This window comes from Anabrus simplex, chromosome X, assembly GCF_040414725.1.
Source record: "Anabrus simplex isolate iqAnaSimp1 chromosome X, ASM4041472v1, whole genome shotgun sequence".
NCBI lineage: Eukaryota > Metazoa > Arthropoda > Insecta > Orthoptera > Tettigoniidae > Anabrus > Anabrus simplex.
The window spans coordinates 104,222,602-104,244,145 of NC_090279.1; the positions used below are offsets into that span (position 1 = coordinate 104,222,602).

General features: G+C 40.2%; 1 protein-coding gene across 1 annotated transcript in view; it reads left to right on the top strand.

Annotated features, from left to right (window-relative positions):
- The first annotated feature begins 12,362 nt into the window (after positions 1-12,362).
- Snap29 (Synaptosomal-associated protein 29kDa) overlaps positions 12,363-21,544 on the top strand; it is an 85,739-nt gene continuing 76,557 nt past the window's right edge. Inside the window, exons 1-2 of the mRNA XM_067158972.2 lie at positions 12,363-12,735; positions 13,003-13,104. Of these exons, the coding sequence (XP_067015073.2) occupies positions 12,466-12,735; positions 13,003-13,104 (372 nt within the window). The 5' untranslated portion in view covers positions 12,363-12,465. The remainder of the gene's footprint in view (positions 12,736-13,002; positions 13,105-21,544) is intronic.

The window sequence follows — 21,544 nt, forward strand, 5'->3', positions numbered from 1 at the left end:
TCTATTCCACAAACTTCGTTTACCATATCAGTTTCCTTCCCAGTATACCATAGCAGGTTCCACACCACACCCAGATTTAGCTTCACATAACGTGTAAGATTCCATACCAAAGCGCGACGTTTTCTTCCGTATGTATACCTTCCATCCCAGTCTACTTTTCCACAATAACAGGCTCTCATCGATAGATAGGTGATCGTCTGGAGTATATGCGGTTCTGAATTTTGATAATACGTCGTCTAGAACCGACTTCACTTTATACAATTTGGGGTGAACCTGTCTATTATATGCTTCGTTGTCTGCAAAATGCAAAAATTTAAGTAAAAAGAAAAATCGTTTCTCAGACATAATTTCGTAAAATACAGGAGTAGCTAACAGTTTATTACGAGAAAAGTAATGGACTAATTTCGGCTTCTGAACAATACCCTGCAGTAATAAGATTCCTAAAGAAAGTTTTATTTGATTTTTGTTAGTGGGTACCCAGTCTCTTCACGACTTCTTCTTTTCACTTTTGCCATCAAAGAATTCGAGGTAATTGTTTGTTGAGCATACAGATTTGTTTGCTGTGCAAGAAGATCACAAAATCCGTCATCTATAAAAAATTCGTAAATTTCTTTGGACTGTTTCTTATCTAAAACTCCACCCTAGATTCCAGCATTGTAATTCGTTGGAAATCTTGCTCGCTTACAACCCCGCACATCCCATTCACCCTTTACAACAGCAGGATTACCGTCATTCGCGGTTTCAGTTTCACTGCTTTTACTGGAACTCAAACTCCGTACCGATTGAACGTGTCTTGGAACCCAATAGGAAAGCTAGTTCCCGGAATATTTACTAATAACGGAGATTCATCGTCACTACAACTTTCATCTTCGCTATTTTCAAGGATGTCACGAATAGTACAATCACTTGGAATATCTCTCGCGCTTTTGAACATACTGTAATTGAGTATAAAATAAAACTCTAACACATTTCAAAAACACAAAAGGAACAGACTGAAGCTTCTATTTATCGCGAACTTAGTTGAGCGCAGGACCAGACATGCGGCCCACTGATGAATGCACGGGCTGAATGTGATGAGGCGCTTAAGCGATTTTTGCATTGAACAAAACGAACGAAATAGAAAGGGGATTCCTTGTCGCAATATCGTCCTTACTACGTAGTTCAAAAATTCGTAGAGATGACAGCACATTCCAAAGCATGCGAGGAATGTTTCAAGGCTCGCGCCTAATATTGAACATAAGAAAAAAATTAAAAACAGTCGCGCGTCTGGAACCGCATTGCCCGCCCTAGCGCAGAGTTTGAATTGCGGTTGGGGCCGCAATCCCCGCTCTACGGGTTAAAATCTTCATGTTTTAATTTTCTTCCATTGTCTGCATGATCGTGTTATTATTAATTTTCCTTAGACCTTTCCTTATTTCCTTGCGAATGGTCTTGTTAAGATGTTTGTATTCTGCTGTATCCCTGTCCATTGTCTTCCTGTCCTTAGTGAAAGTCGGCTCCTCTTATTAGTTTTCTTCATTAGGATCTTCTTTGCTCCATTTTGAATACAGACTGTAATTTTCTCATTAAGTTCGTTCACGTCCACGTATTTCAAATCTTCTATTGGGTTTAGTTTGTCGGTAAGAGCTTGTTGAAATGATGATTGATGTTTATCTGAGTCCTCTACTCTTGGAAAAGTGTGCCGCCTTGTCATTTTGGACCGTTCAAGTTTGAGGTCAAATGTGACGGTTTCTCAAACTAGCCTATGGTCGCTTTCTGTATCAAATCTGTTGAGAACAGTAACATCTGTACAATATTTCTTCTTGTTTGGTCAGGATAAAATCTATTTCATTCTTGGTCTGCCCGTCGGGGCTATTCCATGTCCATTTTCGTTGGATGGGTTTTTAAAGAAAGTATTCATGCAATAGAGATTTTCGGCTGTGAGATATTCTAGCAATCTTTCACCTCTTTCGTTTCGATTGCCTAGTCCATATGTACCAATGTTCTCTGGGTCTCCGATTTCTTTTTGACCCACTTTTGCATTGTTCCTGCTTAGGTACCCTAAATTAGGCATACTGGCTGAAAAATTGATGATCATTTTGTGATATAGTCTGTTGTTAATGCCATTGCAACTGCTCACAATATAGGAAAACTAACTGCTTATGGATGAACAAAATATATTAATTAGCACTATTTCACAATTCGCAGGTTATGGTAAAACTATTAATTATATGTAATCAAAGGCAAAAACGAATTTGACATCTAATATTTGTATAAAATATCCCTTCAGACAGCCTTGAAGTTATTCAGAGTGAAAATAGCACCTGTAATAACCTACGGCATCTCCAGTATCTGGCAGCATCTGTCGCTAAGAAACTTAAAGGATGTGGAGAAGATAAAAGCAACATTTTTAAAGAGAGCCCTATGTTTGTCGAAATTCACCTCTTCCAGACTGGTGTATGAGCTAACTAGGGAAATGATGTTTTTGGAGGAAATACGGGACAAATTCTCTCTCCCATCAACTCCAGCGTACCAAAGTTTATTTCACGAACATCAGAGAAAGAAATCGGAAATCTGGTTGGACTTCTGCAGTACGGAAGCGATGATGAATGACAGATGGAAGGAAGCCAACTACGTGTTACGGCACGTATCAACAAGGCTTGCTGTGCATGGTTTTCACTTCAAACTATGCTCCACGATGAGGTATCAGTCGCCAAATGAGGGATGCATGTGTGCTTTGTGCGGGAAGCACTGTGATCGCTATCACGTACTAAGGTATGAAGGAAGGAAAATTCCTCTAATTAAGTTCTGCATTGAATGATTTTGTTTATTCTTTGTATTTGGCAATTAGCTGCAATAAATATATTATTATTATACTTCAATCCATTTTAAATCTGAAACTCACCTATATCCAACATGAAAATACTGTGGGGAACGCTAATTGTGCGTGTCCTGACTTGTGTATATAGCAACGACATGAAAGATATAGACTGCTACTGCCGACCATCTTTGAATCACTTTGAACTTCTGGCAGCCATGACACTTGTAGGCAAAACAAACGACAAGTGTCATGGCAGAGTGACGGTACTTATATAGACGTATACGTTAAATTCGTTATTCTTTGTGTTTCATGCAATAAAACCGGCCTTAGTTATGATAAAAATCTTTTTAAAATACATATATTAAATGTACAGTAGAAGTTGTGTGATGACTGTGTTTAACGAATGTGAATAATTCATTTGTGGTTATGTGACAATAGACAGTTGGTTGTAAAGGCCGGTCTCCACTGATTAACATTTAACAACAACATGTTTAATGTTAAGAGTGTTAAATGTTAACTGGTGCCACCATCAACATGTTCAATGTTAAATGTTGAATACTGTTTCATTTAACATTGTGTCCACACTTAATAAACATGTTAAATTTGACTTTCTTTGTTTATATATAGGCCCTAAATAGTTCATCATAACAATTTGTGGTTATATATTTAGGTGGTGTCTAGTATTTTCAAATAACGACAATGGACTCAGATAAAGAGGATTTCGCCCTTGTTGCTTCTTGTTATGACTTAGAAATGCAGTTTTATTAGACACATTTCCTCCCCTCATCCTTCTCATTGCTTCAAAAGCAAACCAGTTTGAAGTGTAAACTTCGTACGCTCCAGCACCAACTTATGATTTTTTTTTCCAATACTCGACTGTACTGGGAGCGGAGGGACGCTAGGTTTTTTATCAATGCACTCGCGGGAACAATTAAGCATAACTTAGAATTCCTGTAAAATGTCGGCTTTCTTCGCTTTATCCCTGCATTCCTTTTATGAGACATTCCATAAACAAGGCCTTTCTATTATATCATTAATTAAGTCCAAAATAATCTTGCTCCACTCCATTTCTGATTATAAATTTTAGTATAGTGCACAGAGAACGACACACGTGCGCGTTTCGGTACCAGTACTGTATTTGTAGCTTATAACAAAGAGAATGAGTGTTGCGGAGTGTTGTAACTATAATTCTACTTCACGAGAAGCACGTCGTTTGCATCGTTTGGCTATCTGTTGACATGGAACCGGAAAGGAAGTTGCCGAAGCTATGCCAACATCTCACGAACAACGAATTGACTTGACATGTTTTCCACTTGGAGCGGAAAACACGCCAACATGTTAAAAGTGTTAACCTCAACATTCTGAGTTAACATGCAAAGTCAATTGGAAGACACAATCACAATATACATGTCAATTGTAACATGTTAAATTTAACATGTTGGTGTTAAATGTTAATCAGTGGAGACCGGCCTTAAGGTAGCTCCAGATTCCTGTAATTAACAATATTTAATGAAATAATGTTGAATGCTCAAAGTAAGTAGGGGGTTACGGTACACAAGCCAACCATCGCCACTTCACTCGTAAGTGATGTGAAATGCTATTAGATATGTTCATTAGGGAACAGTTTGCTAGGATATGTCAGCTGTTAGCCCATATAAAAATGTAAACTAACAAAACCTCAAACTAATACAATAGGATGAAATATCTGATCATCTTGTAGGTACTGAACGCAAATATACAAAATTAATACACCATAAACACAACTTCTATTAAAAATATCACTTCATAATTGACATAATTTTGTACTCTATTGTACTACCTATAACCTCTAAGTACAGATGGAAGAGTTTATGCTCATTATAAAAAACCTAACTAAAATAATTGTACAAATATACACCATATTTTACACTGTGGTCTCTCTATATACACAAGCAGGCCTATTCAAAGTAGATTATAAGTACCATCTCCATAATACTTAAGGAACAATTTGCTATGATACCGTGTCGGCTGTAGCCTATATAAAAATGTAAACAAACAAACAAACTACTTCTAGTATAGTAGAATGAAATGTATAATCCTATTGTAGATTTTGAACACAAATATACAAAAGTAATATACCTTAAACAATAGTATAAGCACAATTTATGTTGAAAATATCACTTTATAACTGACATAATGATATACTGTTTTGTAAGTGCCTACCTACTGTAGAATCTCCAAAATACATTTGAGACAGTTCCTGATCATAATAAAAAAACTAAAACTAAAATAATTGTACAAATATACATCATATTTTATACTTTGGTATCTACATACTCACACAAATAGGCCTATACAAATGTAAGGGGTTGAACTTTACATCAGATTATTAACGGCTAGTACAAATCAGATAATTAAAACTAATACAATATCTCAAATGAACCATAATTTATATTTCCCCCTGTGGTTGGGGGACGCAGATTTAGAATACACCCATGGTGTCCCCTGCCTGTCATAAGAGCCCACTAAAGGGTCGACCAAGGGATGATATTAAACACTACAGGTCTGGGTGTTGTTTGTGATAAGTGTCATCGCGTGCATTCCACCAGTCGGTCCTACTGTGTTCAGAATGGGACTGTGTTACCTATAAGTAGTACCACGTTATAAGGAACACCATGGGTCTACGTTGCCTGTTTTTGGCATCACTTTGTGAGAAAACCACAGGTTTGACTGGCGCAGTGATAAGTACCACTGTGATGAAAACCATGGGTCTGTGTTGCCCAAGAGTAATTCCATTATGTGAGGAACACGATGGATGTGTGTTGCCTGTGGGCATTACCATAATGTGATACACCATGGATCTAAATTGCCTATGATTAGTAGCACTATGTGAGCAACACCATGGTTCTGCATTGCTTGTGAGTAGAACCCTTATTTGCAAAACACCATAGGTTTGTGTTACCTGTGAGTGGAACCATTATGTGTGACATACTATGAGTCTGCATTACTTGTGATTAGTATCCACCAATATAATAATATGAAATTTAGTGCCCATGATAGTACCATGAGCCTACGTTACCTGTGATTAGTACCACTATAGGAGGAACAACATAGTCCTGCTTTACCATTGATTAGTTTCCTTAGATGTGAAGGGAAGTCAAACTTTGAGGATACAGCATTATCCTTCAGGTATTTTCTGTCATTAGCATACCTGAAAAATATAAATAGATTTTAATTAATATTGTTTATATGCTGTATTTTACTAATCTTTGATGCCAGTTAGAGCAGTAATGAAAGAAAAATGTCATGGCACTTCAGTTCTATCCCTGTTGGAATCTCAGTTTACTGGTTTCTCTAATCATAAGTGAAGTGGCCACTGTGGTGGCTCAGTTGCTAAAATGCCTGCTTAGGTTAAAGCTGCTGTCAAACCTAGTTATCAGGTTCAGGATTTTATCAGAGATTTTCCCCTGCCCCTTTTTGATAAGTGTCTGGTAAGTAATAGGTAAACTGTTTCACCATTAAGACATTCACCTCATTATCACCGACTTTAATCCTGTGAAAGACCTAGCAGTTACAACAGGAGATTAAAGTTAAATTCATTAATTCATAAATGAAGAGTTTAACTTCTAGATTTCATTTCTCTATTTTACATGTTAGGCTCCACATATTGGAGGAGGTAAGCATCTTTCCCCTAATAAGAGTTTATATTGCTGTAGGCTAATAATAATTTTTACCTGAAATCTGAAGGTATAAAGTGATCTGAATATAATCTGCTTGCATTGGTTGGCTCCCAATCGTCTCTCCTTACTGCAAGCAACCATTTCTTTAACAAAGGTGTATTGTTCAAAGGAAACCTTGAAGGAAAAAATGTGTCATGATTAGAATGGCCTATGGGATATGAAATTGTGTTTAGGCCTATACTGAAATAATTTGCAAATACCTAATTGTTGTCTGATTCGTTGGCTGAATGGTCAGCGTACTGGCCTTTGGTTCAGAGGGTCCCGGGTTCGATTCCCGGCTGGGTCGGGGATTTTAACCTTCATTGGTTAATTCCAATGGCCCGGGGGCTGGGTGTTTGTGCTGTCCCCAACATCCCTGCAATTCACACACCACACAGAACACTATCCTCCACCACAATAACACGCAGTTACCTACACATGGCAGATGCCGCCCACCCTCATCGGAGGGTCTGCCTTACAAGGGCTGCACTCGGCTAGAAATAGCCACGAAATTAAATTAAATTAAACCTAATTGTTCATACATACTTGTGAAATGTAACGTTAATCCCTTTCTGATGGCTATTGGTGCAGTTAAATGCTGCGCACGACGTGGGCATCTTGAAAAATAAAAGCTCGTATTTTTACAACATATTATTGTTCACCTTCTTCCAACCAAACGGCCGCCAGATTTTGTGGGCTTATTTCATTAAAAGTCTTTTAATTTTTAATGTCAACAGTGTCTTCAAAACGTCTGGATTCGCTATTTTTAAATAGGACTTGATTTTTGCAACAAAAGTAACCACATCTACTCATGAACTGATAATACGACTGAGGCTAAAGTGACACGCGGCTTGGCCAGTCTCAAAGTGTCAAGTTCTCTTGCCTACAACTGTCATGGCGGCCGTAGTTCACTGAGCTTCAGACAGGGGCGCTGTAACGAGTATGTTTAGCAGTCTATATGGGCCGATTGCAGAAACGATGACTAGTTTTAAGTCTTAGACATCGTCTACCTAAACAACGTCTAAATCATTCACGATCTTCCATTGCATAAACAATGTTCAGTCGATGTTTAACTAGACATCCCTTAAAGTTTCAATTTTGGTTTGAAAATGGAGACAGAAGTATCTTTCATGCAACTCTTTGCTTGTCGCAACCAATGAAATTCGTCGATGCGCGCGCCGAACGCCAGTCAGCTGTTTGTCTTCCTACACATTACTCAAATATGGCTGAGCATGACTTGCCCGCAGATAAGAGTATCGCTTTCGGTGCAAATTAAATCTCATAATATTATCGACACTAAAGCGACACGCTACCGTACGGAGAAGTGTAGCTTTCATTATATCGTTGTTACAGTGAGTGTAATTTACTCATAAATACAGTAACTTCGACGAAGAGAAGATGAAGCAATAGTAATGTGTAACCGAGTGTGTTGTACGGGCCATATAGATGTAGCTTGCAATCTGGAGATCGTAGATTCGAAACGCATCATCAGCAGCCGTGAAGATTGTTTTCCGTAGTTTCCCTATTTTTACACCCGGCGAATACTAGGGCTGTTATTATGGCCACGGCTCTTCATCCCCAGTCCTCTTTAAACGATAATCACCACCACTTGCCTTTTCCTATCTGACAGTTGCCGAAAACTTATACGATTATATATATAAAAATCCCATACGACCTACTTTTTAGTTTTCACTATTATGTGTGTTTACTTGGCAGTAAATATAAGTGAATCTCTCCGCGTTTATGTAGGTGACAGCCCTCAGACGATCGGGACACGTAATTTTGATGTATATGTAGTCGAAGTGACCTATAATTCCATGGAAATTACCCCATGTATATAATAAAATATATCAATTGCCAAGAATTGTATTCAAGTTGACAGTTACCGGACTGTCACTTTGTCAGTCTCAAGAAACAAGTCTCTCGTAAAGCGAAACTTTATTTCATGATTATCTCCCCGTGCATGTTAAACGAATTGCTGCGATTTAGCAGCGGGCGACCCACAGAGAGGCCGTCGGACTAACCTTTCTTCCCGAAATCGTCTCAACATGTTAATACAAATTACACATTTCACGTACATAACGTCTGACTGTGATTCACTCCTGTCATTTGAGGTTGAACAGTGCTCTCGGCAGTGTTTAAACATGACCGGTTGAACATCGGTTTTAGACAGTGTCTAAGTGATAAATAACGTCTATGCAATGCGGCAGCCATACTTAGGCATTGTTTAACCGTAGACATCGTCTAAATGCCGTTTCTGCAATCGGCCCTATATCTTTAATGTCGTTGGTATATAGACCTTGGTATGTTGAACGGTGCGAAGCGATCCTAGTGGGCAAGTTGTGAATCCACTGTTACCCAGTCGCTGCGCGGCATCTCCTGGCCTGGCCTTGTATAATAACGTAGGCAATGGTCCAATCAAAAACGTCTCTCAGGTGTTTCGTTCTGAAATTCTTAAAGTCTGATCGGAAATTTCCTTGGCGTGATTGTTCAGAATGGCTTCTATAAGTTCTTTTAGTATTATTTTACCTAGTGTGTCCACCTCACAACAACCAACACAGTGAAAGTGTTGCAGGAATTGGTACAACATAGAAAATTAGCTTCTTTAAAAGATTTGTTTTTCCCAAGTAGCCCGAAGAGGAGCACGTGAATTTTAAAATGTTTCTTAAGATGGATACCGCATTCTAAATAGATGCGTTAGAGGACTATCACTGGTGGCTGATGACAATCCTTGTAGTCAGGTTTCACAGTGTGTATGCTCCTCAGCCACTTTTACCAAATATCCAGCCAGGGAGACAAACTTCTAAATGATCATCTTTACCATTCTTTCCAATTTTGTTTACTTTTGTGGGAAGTTCATTTTCTGATTTAATTTCCCGTACCAATATCCTACTTCTCAATTTAAAGATTGTTTATCTTAATCTGATATCGAATTTATTTTTCTCATCAATATATATTTAGATTTAACAGAGCAACTACCCTTTCTTTAACACAGAAACGAGACTTGTAGGCTCCTTTTTCCTTTGTGGCCGACATAGAACAGTTATTTTCTGAAAATATGACATGTTCATCATTATCCGAATCGGAAATTTTATTAAATATTGATGGCAACACGTCTTTTCTGGAAGCGGGGTCCTTTCTGCGTTTGACAGTTTTCTTTTTGTGAGCAGGATACACATTAAAACCGAAGGAAATTTGTTGGGAATAATTCGTTTTGATTGATATGTTTATTCTGAAATCTGATGTAATAAAATATAAGCTACTCGGGAATTGTTGTTAGGCACCCAAAGAGATCCCACTTTATCACCTTGCATCGAAATAGCGTGCTTGCATTTCTCTTTTAAACCGCACACCGAAGGAAAACTATGGGACGTCACATTTCCTTACGTTTTAGGAGTATCCGAAGTACATAGATGTACACAACAGTGCACCGTCTTCACACCTTTGCCGGGCAGAGCGGCTCAGAAGGTTGAGGCGCTGATCTTCTGACCCCAGCTTGGGAGGTCGATTGTGGTTCAGTCCAGTGGTATATGAAGGTTCTCAAATACGTCAGCCTCGTGTCGGTAGATATTCGGGCACATTAAAGAACTCCTGTGGGACAAAATTCCGGCCTCTCCGAAAACCTTAAAAGACGTAAAGCCAATAACATTATTATTATTATTATTATTATTATTATTATTATTATTATTATTATTATTATTATTATTATTATTATTATTATTATTATTATTATTATTCTCACCTTCACAGACCGTCACAGACACTCACCGATAGAAACAATACTCACAATAAATTGCACTGGATCAACAAAGCATCACAGTTACTCCGCACATCACAATGTTAAAGTCCGCCTAGAACAGAATAGAAACCTGACATCTAGCGGCCGTGAACACTTTTCAGCGGTAAATGAGGTGCTGTGTCCCGGCCCGTTGCCTACGAGATACACAAGGCCGGGAAATACAGCACACTAGACTCGTCCTGGAGATACTTCCGGCAAGTGCCGCTAGAGTTCTCTTTTCTGTTCTGTCTCGCCCGCTCTTTGCAATACGTTCGAATATGAAAAACTATAAAAAATCATTAAAACGAGTATTTTCAGAAGGCAGCAAACTGATGTGAGATCAAAGATAGACCAAGAGCAATTGTTTGACTTATTTTCTACAACGTATTTCTTACAATATGCTTAAACGAAATAAGTAATTCACGAAAGAAGCAGAGAAATCTGATAGCGAGTTTGTCACTTCTTACCGATTCCTTTAATTGTGCCTCAGAGTATCCGATAAGCGGATCGAGATTGCGGTCATAAATAACTTTGGGTTTAATCGCTCTTTCACCAATTATCAGCGATCCAGTCTTTTCCTCCGCACATCTGATATTTTGACATTCGTATTGAAGCCGTTGTTTGGTGAGCGATGTTATGCCCGTTACGCAAATATTTAGCATCGTTTCCCCGTATTTCTCTTTTTTCTTCCCGTAAAATTAAATTTGTGTTCGCCTCTGTGGTGTAGTGGTTAGTGTGATTAGCTGTCACCCGCGGAGGTCCGGGTTCGATTCCCGGCTCTGCCACGCAATTTGAAAAGTGGTACGAGGGCTGGAACGAGGTCCACTCAGCCTCGGGAGGTCAAATGAGTAGAGGTAGGTTCGATTCCCACCTCAGCCATCCTCGAAATGGTTTTCCGTGGTTTCCCACTTCTCCTCCAGGCAAATGCCAGGATAGTACCTAACTTAAGGCTACGGCCGCTTCCTTCCCTCTTCTCAGCCTGTCCTTTCCAATCTTCCCACCCCTCCATAAGGCTCTTGTTCAGCATAGCAGGTGAGGCTGCCTGGGCGAGGTACTGGTCATCCTCCAAGCTGTATCCTGGTGCTCCAGGACACTACCCTTGAGCGGTAGAGGTGGGATCCCTCGTTGAGTCCGAGGGAAAAACCGACCCTGGAGGATAAATGGATGAAGAAAGAAGAAGAAAATTAAATTCGTTCTAACAGGAATAAAGCTCCTAAATGACCAATTTTAGCATGCTTTTCAATTTGGTTTGCTTTTTGGTCAAGTTCAGATACCGTAAATCTATTTTCCTGATTTCATTACCTGTATCCTACTTCTCAATTTACAGATTATTTTCTGTAATCTGGTTTTTAATTTTCTCATCCGTATATTTTTTAGATTTGACAGAGATACTCGTAGACTTTCCTTGATATAGAAACGAGACTTGTACTCCTTTTTCGTTTGTGGCTGACGTATTAAGATGTTCATCGTTATCTGAATCGGAACTTTTACTAAATGTTGATGGCAATACATCATTTTTGGGAGCTGGAAGCTTCCTGCCTTTGTCATTTTCCTGTTTGTGAACAGGATACACAATGAAAACAGAAGGCAATTTGATTGATGTGCTTACACTGAAATCTGTTTTATGAGAAGAATTGCTAGGTACCTAAAGAGATCCTACTATATCACTTTGCCTAGAAATAGTTTGCTTCCATTTCTCCCTTAATCCGCACTCGGAAGGGAAACTATGGAACATCAATTTCCATGCTTTTTTTTAGTGTCATCCGAAATAGAGAGGTACACAATAGTGCACCTTCTTCTCAACCTCACAGACACTCACCGACAGAAACAATATTCACAATAAATTGCACAAAATCAACACAGCATCGCAATTACTCCGCATATCATAATGTTAAAGTCCGCCAAGAACAGAACGGAAATCTGACATCTAGCGGCCAAGCAGTGAACACGGTCGGTGCGCATTCTTAGCGACAAATTAGAAGCTATGTCCCGGCTTTGTATATCTCGCAGGCACGCCCTTGGTCGATTACTAAAATTTCCTTGGAATATTTGGCTGTCAAATTATCTATTCCCGGAAGTCAGCTGATCATTTGTGTTCCGTGCATTTATAGGGGGGGGTGTAAACAAGTCTTCTTGGACTAGGACAGTCCTTGGGACAGTCAGTCCTTGTCAGTTTAGAGGTTATTGAGATGGCTGGGAGTCAGTATTTAAGTAATCCAAAGAATCCTTTCTTCTCCGTTGAGGACGACGATGTTGATGATGAGACATTTTTACGAAATTCTAGAGTCAGGGATACAAATCCATTGCCATACCAAAATCAAGAAAGAGCTTACCTAGAACAAAAACATCAGGAACTTTTAGAAAGAAAGCGAATGATAGAGGAAAGAACAATCCAGTCTTCAGAAAGATCTATTGGCTTACTTCGAGATTCTGAGCAAATTGGTGTTGCTACTGCAGAGGTAGGTGAAACTTCCTGTGTTAAGGTGTTACTATATATTTTAGGAGTTGCGAATTTCTGTTTATATTTTTTTAAATATTCGTTGTCACTGTTTACATGTGTGTGAAGTTATCGTATGATCAATTCCATGCAGGATTTGTTTTTTTCTTTCTAAAGAGACGACCTTTGTTAAATTTTGTGATTCATCTGCTATTCGAGTTCAATTTCTCATTGCGCTGTTGGACGTGAGAAATGGCAAGTTAAATCGTTTGTATCTCGTGTTTTTCAGGAACTTATAAGGCAGCGAGAACAACTAGAACGTACGGAGAGGAGATTAGATGACATTAACACCACATTACGGTTCAGTCAAAAGCACATTCAGGGCATTAAGGTAATGTAAACATTTTGTTGACTCTGAATTGTTACACTGCATTTTGGTACATGTCAAAAGTTAGTGCTTTTCTTTTCCCCGCCTCCTTTTCTTTCTAATGTATGCCTGGACTGAAGCTTACATGCCCATCTCTCAATGTATTGTCGTAATAATGTCCTCACATTTTAATATTTGAGCGTGTTGTGAGATACATTGTTCATAATATTTGTGCATTTATATATTTAATTCAGTTCTTCTTCAGTTATGAAGAAGGCTCACGAGAGAAAAAAATTTGTATGCATAATCTTTGTGAAAATGTAACTCTTCTTGCTTGAGGTTAGAGAATCAAATCCTGGTGAGTTGGTTGATATTTGAGTGATGTAGTGGATTTATGCTCACTTAACTAGTGTCATGGGGTGTTCAAACTCGCTAAAATTTCAGTGGCATTTTCTCTTTGCAGTAGAAAGATCAGTTCAAAATATTTTGTATGGTCATCTATTACTTACATAACTGCAGAATCATTACACAAATTTTAAGAGATCTAATTCATTTCAAAATAGAACGCGTATTAGAGAATTGCTAACAGTTGCAGTTTAAAGAAGAAAGGATGCACACGTAAAGCAACGCTCAAACTCCAGAATATTTTTCATTCAGGACATTATTATGACCGATCATGAACTTCTATATCAAATAATGTAAAAATCCTGCTTAGTAAAACATTTTGACAAGAATGTACCTAATATTACAAGTAATCATGTTCATATTGGCCCGTCATATCGTCGTCGGCCTCTACTCTTTTCTGAGAATACGTTTTTCTCATGCAGTTCCTCCTAAAGTCTGTTGGCTCTGTGGAGATGTCGCCAATGACCGATCCAGCCAATCTTCACATGAAACATGCGGCCACACAGGTCACATCTACAGGTGGGTGGACAACGCGGTTGGATCTGACGTAGTTTCCGCTTTTCATGGGTTTCAAATTCTTGTCTGTGACATGCCTGCCCAGACAGTGAGACACCTTCTGCAGTACCTAGCTTTGTGCCAGAGAACACGGGTTTGTGCATTTGTTGCCCAGGTGTTAGCATTTCTGTTGGTGGTATTCATAGTCTTCTTAAGTTGGTCTTATAATGTTTCGAAGGAGCACCTTGAAACCTTTTACCATGACCAATCTCATCATAGAGAACTTCAGACAGTCTGCTATCGTTCATATGCTGGATGTTACCAACCCATCTAAGCCGATGAGTGATGGTGAAGTCTTCTATGCTCTTGATATACGCCTTGTCAAGAACTGCTGCATTGCTTATGTAGTCATCCCATTTGATGTTCATGATGGATCTAAGTTTCTGCTGATGGAAGCGTTCCAGTTTCTTTATGTCCTGGTTTCACATCCATATAGTGACTACAGTTTGGTACACCATTAGTCATCATCATTATTTCTTCCCTCCAGCAAGCCAGGTGCGGTTGTGTACGAGCCTCCTGCAGTTTGTCCTATCCATCCACAGATGCTGCTCACATATGCGACACCCGTTCACATCTCTAATTTCAAGCTCCTTCATTATCTGTCTTTCCCAAACATCAAGAGGTCTTCCTCTTGGTCTCTTCCCAGGAACATTGTGGTCAAAGTATGTTTGAGGAGTCCTGTGAGGGTTCATTCTTTTCATGTGACCATACCATTGCAATCTCTTCACTTCTAGAATCTCCAGCAAGCTTCTTTCCAATCCAAGCTGTTGTCGGATATCCACATTCCTTATTTTATCCATGTTATCCATATTTTGTACAAGTTGATTTTGGAAACTAACGGAAATGTTTCATCCGAAAGTATTTGACGTACAGCAAGATAGAATTTTGAAGCTTTCTGTATTCTGTTACCAATCTCGTGATGTATGGTATTGTCTGATGACAGAAAACTACCTAAATACTGGAAGTTGTCTACAAAATCTATCTCCTCATCTCCAATTCATAGATGAACAGTTGGAGAGTTTCTACTAATCACCAAGCCAACTGTCTTAGTTTTGCTGATATTGAGACCTAAGGTTGTAAAAGCTTCATACCAGAGATCTAGTCTAGTCTAGTTTGTACTTCCGCTTCTGTCTCATCCCATACCATTACATCGTTAGCAAAAACCAGGGCATTAGTTGTTGGATCCTTTCTTTTAACCGCTTTTAAAACTTCATCCATTATGATTATGAAGAGAAGTGGTGAAAGACAACTTCCTTGCTGGACTGCACTCTTCATTTCGAACCAACCTGACCTTCCATCCTGGACCTGGACACAACACTTGGTTTCACCATATATCATCGTTGTACTGCTATGATGTCATTGGGCACTTTCTTACGTCTCAAACATTCATATGCTTTCTCGATGTCCAGAAAAACGGTTATAAGTGTTTTACCTTTCTCTCAATACTTCTCATAGAGCATTCTGGTGGCAAAAATGAGGTCTGTAGTTGATCTAGGTCTAAATCCATGTTGTTCCTCCTTAGGTTCAACATATTTTCTAATCCTGCTCTCAAGGATGGATTCGTAGATTTTGCGGCCATGTGACAGCAGAGTTATACCTCTGTAGTTGGTACATTTCTTTCTATTACCTTTTTTTCAACAATGGGATGATGACTCCTTGCTTCCAGTCATTGGGTATTACATTCTCTTTCCAGATTCTATTTAGTACCCTGTTCATCCACTGTTGTCCTACCTCTCCTAGTGCTTTGTTCATCTCAACATTTAATTCATCTGATCCAGTTGATGTGTTGTTTTTCAGCTTAGATATTGCTGTCTCTACTTCCACCCATGTCAGACTAGTGGTATTTGTGCTGCCAAAATCATAAGGTTCGTCGTCTGATGGAGTGACATTTTCATAACAGTACAGCAAAGTTTCAAAGTGCCTTTGGAACTCCTGTAATATTTTGGTCTTATCTCTAGTCACCTCACCATTTGGAAGTTCTACAGATTGGATAGATTCATTTTGAGTTCTTCTAATCTTAACAATACTGTACAACAGTTTTTTATTTCTATCCTACGTTATTTTGGTAGCGAGATCTTCCTTGCATTTCTGCTTTTCAGCTACAACCAACTGTTTGACCTGTAATTTTTTCTTTCTGTAAAGTGACAGCTTCTCCCCTATTTCATGTTGATCTCCCCTGTTCTTGCTTGATATAAGGATCTTCTTGCATGGTTTCTGTCATTAGCTGGCCATACACGGACAGATTTTTTCGCAGGCCTCGCCTTTGGGGCCAGATCCAACAGACCGCCTACCAGGCATGACCTTCAGAGACCCAGTCTGTTGCTCGCCATCAACTGTGACACCAAGCCTGTCGTGTTGTGCAACATAATCTGTCAACATTCCAGACCTTCCCATTAATGGAATGATCCCTTTGTTCTCAGCAGGCCAAGCCTCATCCGCTGGCCTTTCAAACTAGTTTGAAATCCTTGCCGGTCGGGTCTGCCGTACTAAGAACTGTGCGATGGACATCAAAGCAGACAGTGTCCAGAGGAAAAAAAAAATATTGCTGTTGTGGCTGTTGGAATGTGCATTTTGCTGTATGTTAAACAGAAAACAGAAAAATCGATCGAAGTGGATGAATTCATGGATAGGAGAGCAAGACAGCTTTAGTCACATGAGTCTGATACAACACCTGAGAGAAAATGAACCTGACGATTACAAGAAGTATTTGCGAATGGACCACAGCAATTGTGATATGCTGTTAGGTAAGCATGTACCGGGTGAGTTGGCCGTGCGGTCAGTGGCACGCGGCTGTGAGCTTGCATCCGGGAGATAGTGGGTTCAAATCCCACTGTCGGCAACCCTGAAGATGGTTTTCCGTGGTTTCCCATTTTCACACTAGTCAAATGCTGGGGCTGAACCTTAATTAAGGCCACGGCCACTTCCTTCACAGTCCTAGACCTTTCCTATCCCATCGTCGCCATAAGACCTATCTGTGTCGGTGCGACGTAAAGCCACTAGCAAAAAAAAAACCTTCCAACTCCTAGGTCTTTCCTATTCTATCGTTGCCATAAGACCTATCTGTGTCGGTGCGATGTAAAGCAACTAGCAAAACAATTGTAAGCATGAATGGATTTTTCTCGTTATTACGTTAAATGTTTGATCTGTCTGTCTCAGTCTCATCCTTGGCTTTGACAATATGAAAGTGACTGACGTACGAGCGATGCTAGTAATACCATTCCTTATGCTGCCAATCCGTTATGAATGGTATGAAAACATCACTCATAGGGTCAGCTGGTGAGTGCATTTCAGTGGACTTGGCAAACTGATATGCGAGCAACTTCTGGCTTGGTGAGGAAAGCAATGGGAAGCTATCTATGACAGCTGTTGGCATAGCTGTGGAGGATCAAACCAGCCTTCGAGCTGAATACCAATTATACACAACACATACATAATGCCTTGTTTACCGGGATGTTAGCTGTGCGGTTAGGGGCGTGCAGCTGTGAGCTTGCATCCGGGAGATAGTGAGTTCGAATCCCACTGTCGGCAGCCCTGAAGGTGGTTTTCTGTGGTTTCCCATTTTCACACCAAGCAAATGCTGGGGCTGTACCCCAATTAAGGCCACATCCGCTTCCTTCCAACTCCTAGCCCTTCCCTATCCCATTGTCGCCATAAGACCTATCTGTGTCGATGTGATGTAAAGCCACTAGTAAAAAAATGACTTGTTTTGCGTAGCTTATACTGGAGAACAGTCTAGTTGAAAGCGTATTTACTGTGGATATTGTAGCTTCTAAGCTGAAGGAGGAAAGGAGGATACTGAAGAACGCTTGATTGCGACACTGCGGCACCTCATGTTTTAATTGTCAGAGACACTGCCACTCTTTGTACATTTCAATAAATTTCTCTAGCAGTCCCTATGTCCACTCCATGCTTTCCTTACAAGAGGCTTGATCTGTGAGGCGAGATCTTTCCGTTGAGGCGCTGACAAAGGTCTCGCCTGTAGCAGATAATGCCTTGAACTGATCTCGCTCACTAACGAGCAGTCCTAGCCTGTCGGAACGCGTCACAAAAGGCCTCGTCTGTCACAATTCCTTTCCGTGTATGGCCAGCTATTGATAGCCTTTCTAATATCATTCCACCAGGCAGTTTCTTTAGGTTTTCTTATTTGACTCTGTCGTCCACATACTTTTTCTGCTGTACCAACCACAACCTTCTTTAGAGTATCCCATTTTTCATCTACTAGTTTGTTCTTCTCTCGGCAACAACCTGCGGACACCTTCCCTGAATTCTTCCTTTACACTTGGCCCGGTTAGTTGCCAAGTTTTTATTTTTGGGACTCTTGTTACAGACTTTGGGAGGTCTTTTCTGTGCAGTAACTGCAACCAACAGTCTATGGTCTCCATCAAGGTCTTCACTTGGAATGACAACATCATTGACATTTTTCCATACATTTTGATCTATCAGAATATAATTTATTACTGTACCTATTTTATCATCCCAGCTATATCTTGTGATTTCATGGGAGTCCCTTTTCTTGAACCAAGTGTTACTCACTATCAGGTTGTTTCTCATGCATAGATCTAGCATATATTCTCCCACTTCTTTTCTGTTTCCCATTCCATGAGGGCCCAGTGTGGATTCATATCCTGTTCGTTGTGAGCCAACTTGTGAATTAAAATCACCCATTACAGTTAGATTGTCATACTCCTTGTGTTTGTCCAAGTTATTCAGGCAGTTGGCCTTTTCCTCTTTTGAGCATCCTACCTGTACACCATTAGTATGGTATATATTTTGAGATCCTTATTCATGAAAACTCGGTGGGAGAGGTGGCCATAAGCTGCATGGGCACAGTGTATTCTATTTTCCACGTCCTTTTCTGAGTTGCAGCATGTAGTTAGAATAGTACCAAGGTAGGTGAATTGATCTACTTGTTCAAGAGGTGTTCCTGCTATGGTGACATTTAGTTCATGGAGAGTACCACCTGGTGCCGGCTGCGCAAGTACTTTAGTCTTATGGGTGTTGATAGTCAGACCAAATCGTTCATAAGCTTCCTTAAAACAGTTGATGGATGTTCGAAGCTCCTCGGGGGTATGGGCAGGTGTTGCATTATCAGCATATTGAAGCTCCATTATGCGAGTATTGAGTCAATATCTGAGAACTGAGCCTGGTTTGGTTGAACAGTCCGCCATCATACAGAAACTTAATTTCCACACCTACATGGTTGATAGTAGAAGTCTCGTGAAGCATGGCTGCCAAGTACAGGGCGAAAAGAGTGGGGGGAACGCACGCAGCCTTACTTGAGCCCATTTGTGATAGGAAATCTTTTTGATAGCTCATTCTGGTGAAGAACTTGTCCAAACATTCCATCATGAAGAGCCTGTTTTAAGCCTACAAACCGGTCAGGACAGCCAAAGCACCGTAGTACCGTCCACATAGCTTCTCTAGGAACAGAATCGAAGGCCTTTTCCAGATCAAAAAGTAATAAAAGAAGCAGGATTTGTTGTTCTCTACATTTCTCTTGGATTTGTCTAGCACAAAAGATCATATCAGTGGTACCTCTTGAGGCCCAAAACTCAGATTGAGACTCAGGGGGCACCATTTCAGAGACAGTCTGAAGACAGTTCAACAAAATCCTTGCCAGAACTTTTCCTGCTATGGACAGAAGGTGAAATGCCACAATAATTGCCACAGATACCTCGATCACCTTCCTTGAAAATGGTTACTATGGTGGCATTTTTCATCTCGGCAGGCATCTTTTGTATTTCACAAATTACTAGAATGAGGGAGATAAGATAGTCCTCCGCTTTGAAAAAGTTCCAGAGGGGTGTTATCTGGTCCGGGACTTCATACTTTTGAGGGCTTTGGTTGGACTGCCATCCACAGTTGCAGAGGATGTTGCGGCACATGTTCCTTCCAGCGTCTTAATATGTCAACAGCTTTCAGAGCACCTGATGAAGAGCAAGAGGGTCCAAAAAGTTCCTTTAGTTTTTCGTGGAAATTCCGAAGGTCTCTGGTATCTGACAAAGTGTGGAGTTCCTTGGCTTCCTGCTGCCACCATTCACTCTTCATCTGTCCTATATCAGTCTAACATTTCATCTTAAGCTCTTGGAAACATGCTTTCTTCACTGCAGAGGAAGCGTCTTGTGTAAGGGATAAGTAGGCTTCCCTTTTATTACTAATTAGTTTCAGAATGTTTTCATTATCTTCAAATCGGTGATTTCTCTTCCTTCCCCGTAGCCAATTATTTTTTTCCTAGCAAATCTTTGATGATAGTTTGAAATGTGGCCTGTTCCAGCTCTACACCCTTGGTATTGATTGGATTGGAAGTCAGCTGCTCGGTTATGGCATTTTGAAGTTTGGAGGTATTAAATTTCTTCCTTTAAGGGTTTGTGAAACGAGTATGTGGTTTCTGGAGCACCAAAATTCTGAGTTGGCTGATAAGTCTGTGATCCGTTCATCAGTCATCGATGTTTCTAGCCGCCTTTGTGATGAGGACGTCTCTCGTGGGCGCATCCATGTAGTCTTGTATCTGGCTGGTAAACGGAATTGTGTGTTGGTGATGAGTTCATGTTCAGCACAGAGGCCAAGAAGTAATCCATTTGCATTACAGTTTCCTATGCCATGTATTCAGTTGGTGGTAGAATTTATTCTTACAATTTTCAGAGCTGTCCAAAGAGATGAGAGTGATGAATTCATCTCCAAAGTGTGGTATGCGGAGGGTCTTGAGTTTCTCATTAACTGCAGTAGGTCTTAACCTAAGCATATTTACCAGTTTAGTTTTCACTGCAAATATCTGATGTTCACCTTCGTTTTTCCCTTTCCAGAAGATGTTATAGCCTCATTCAATAATCTAGTTTCACTTAATGCGGCAACGTCATGCTAGCTCATGAGTGACGAGCCGTTCGTCTTTCAGGTCTAGTAAAGTTCTGACATTTTACGTTCCTATATGCAAAGTTCTCTCATGTTTACAACCGGAAAATTGGAGTGTCCCTCTGGTTGTGGTTTTCTAGCCGGGATCTGAATGTGGCTACCGATGTTGAGCCCACATTTTCTAGGGCCTTCCCTTTTCAGGGTGGGCAGCGATGATCCTAAATAGGCCTGCAGGACCGGATCCCTGAGTAGCCACTAAGTCTCAGGAAAGGCGACCATCGCACATCTGCCGCCAACGTGCAGGTCCAGACTAGAAGCTTCCTATTTCACCGATAAACTGCTTCCAACATCCTTATTACATCGCCATTGGACTTTGTAGGAGTAACAGGAGAAAATGCCATAAGCATGACTTTAAGGTGGACCTCAACTTGCATCGAGGAGGCATACACGCTATGATTTCAGAGCCTTTCACCGCGACACATGTAGTATGAGACAGGCAGTAGCAAGCTCCAAAACTGCAGCGGACTGCCGCAGACTCCAAATTAGTTGAGTAGTGCCTTTATAGCCAGTCCGCTTGGCTCCACACCCGTCGGAAAACCATAACATTGGAAATGGATCCTCTTCCGCCTGTTTTGCCGTTGGGCACATTACCGTG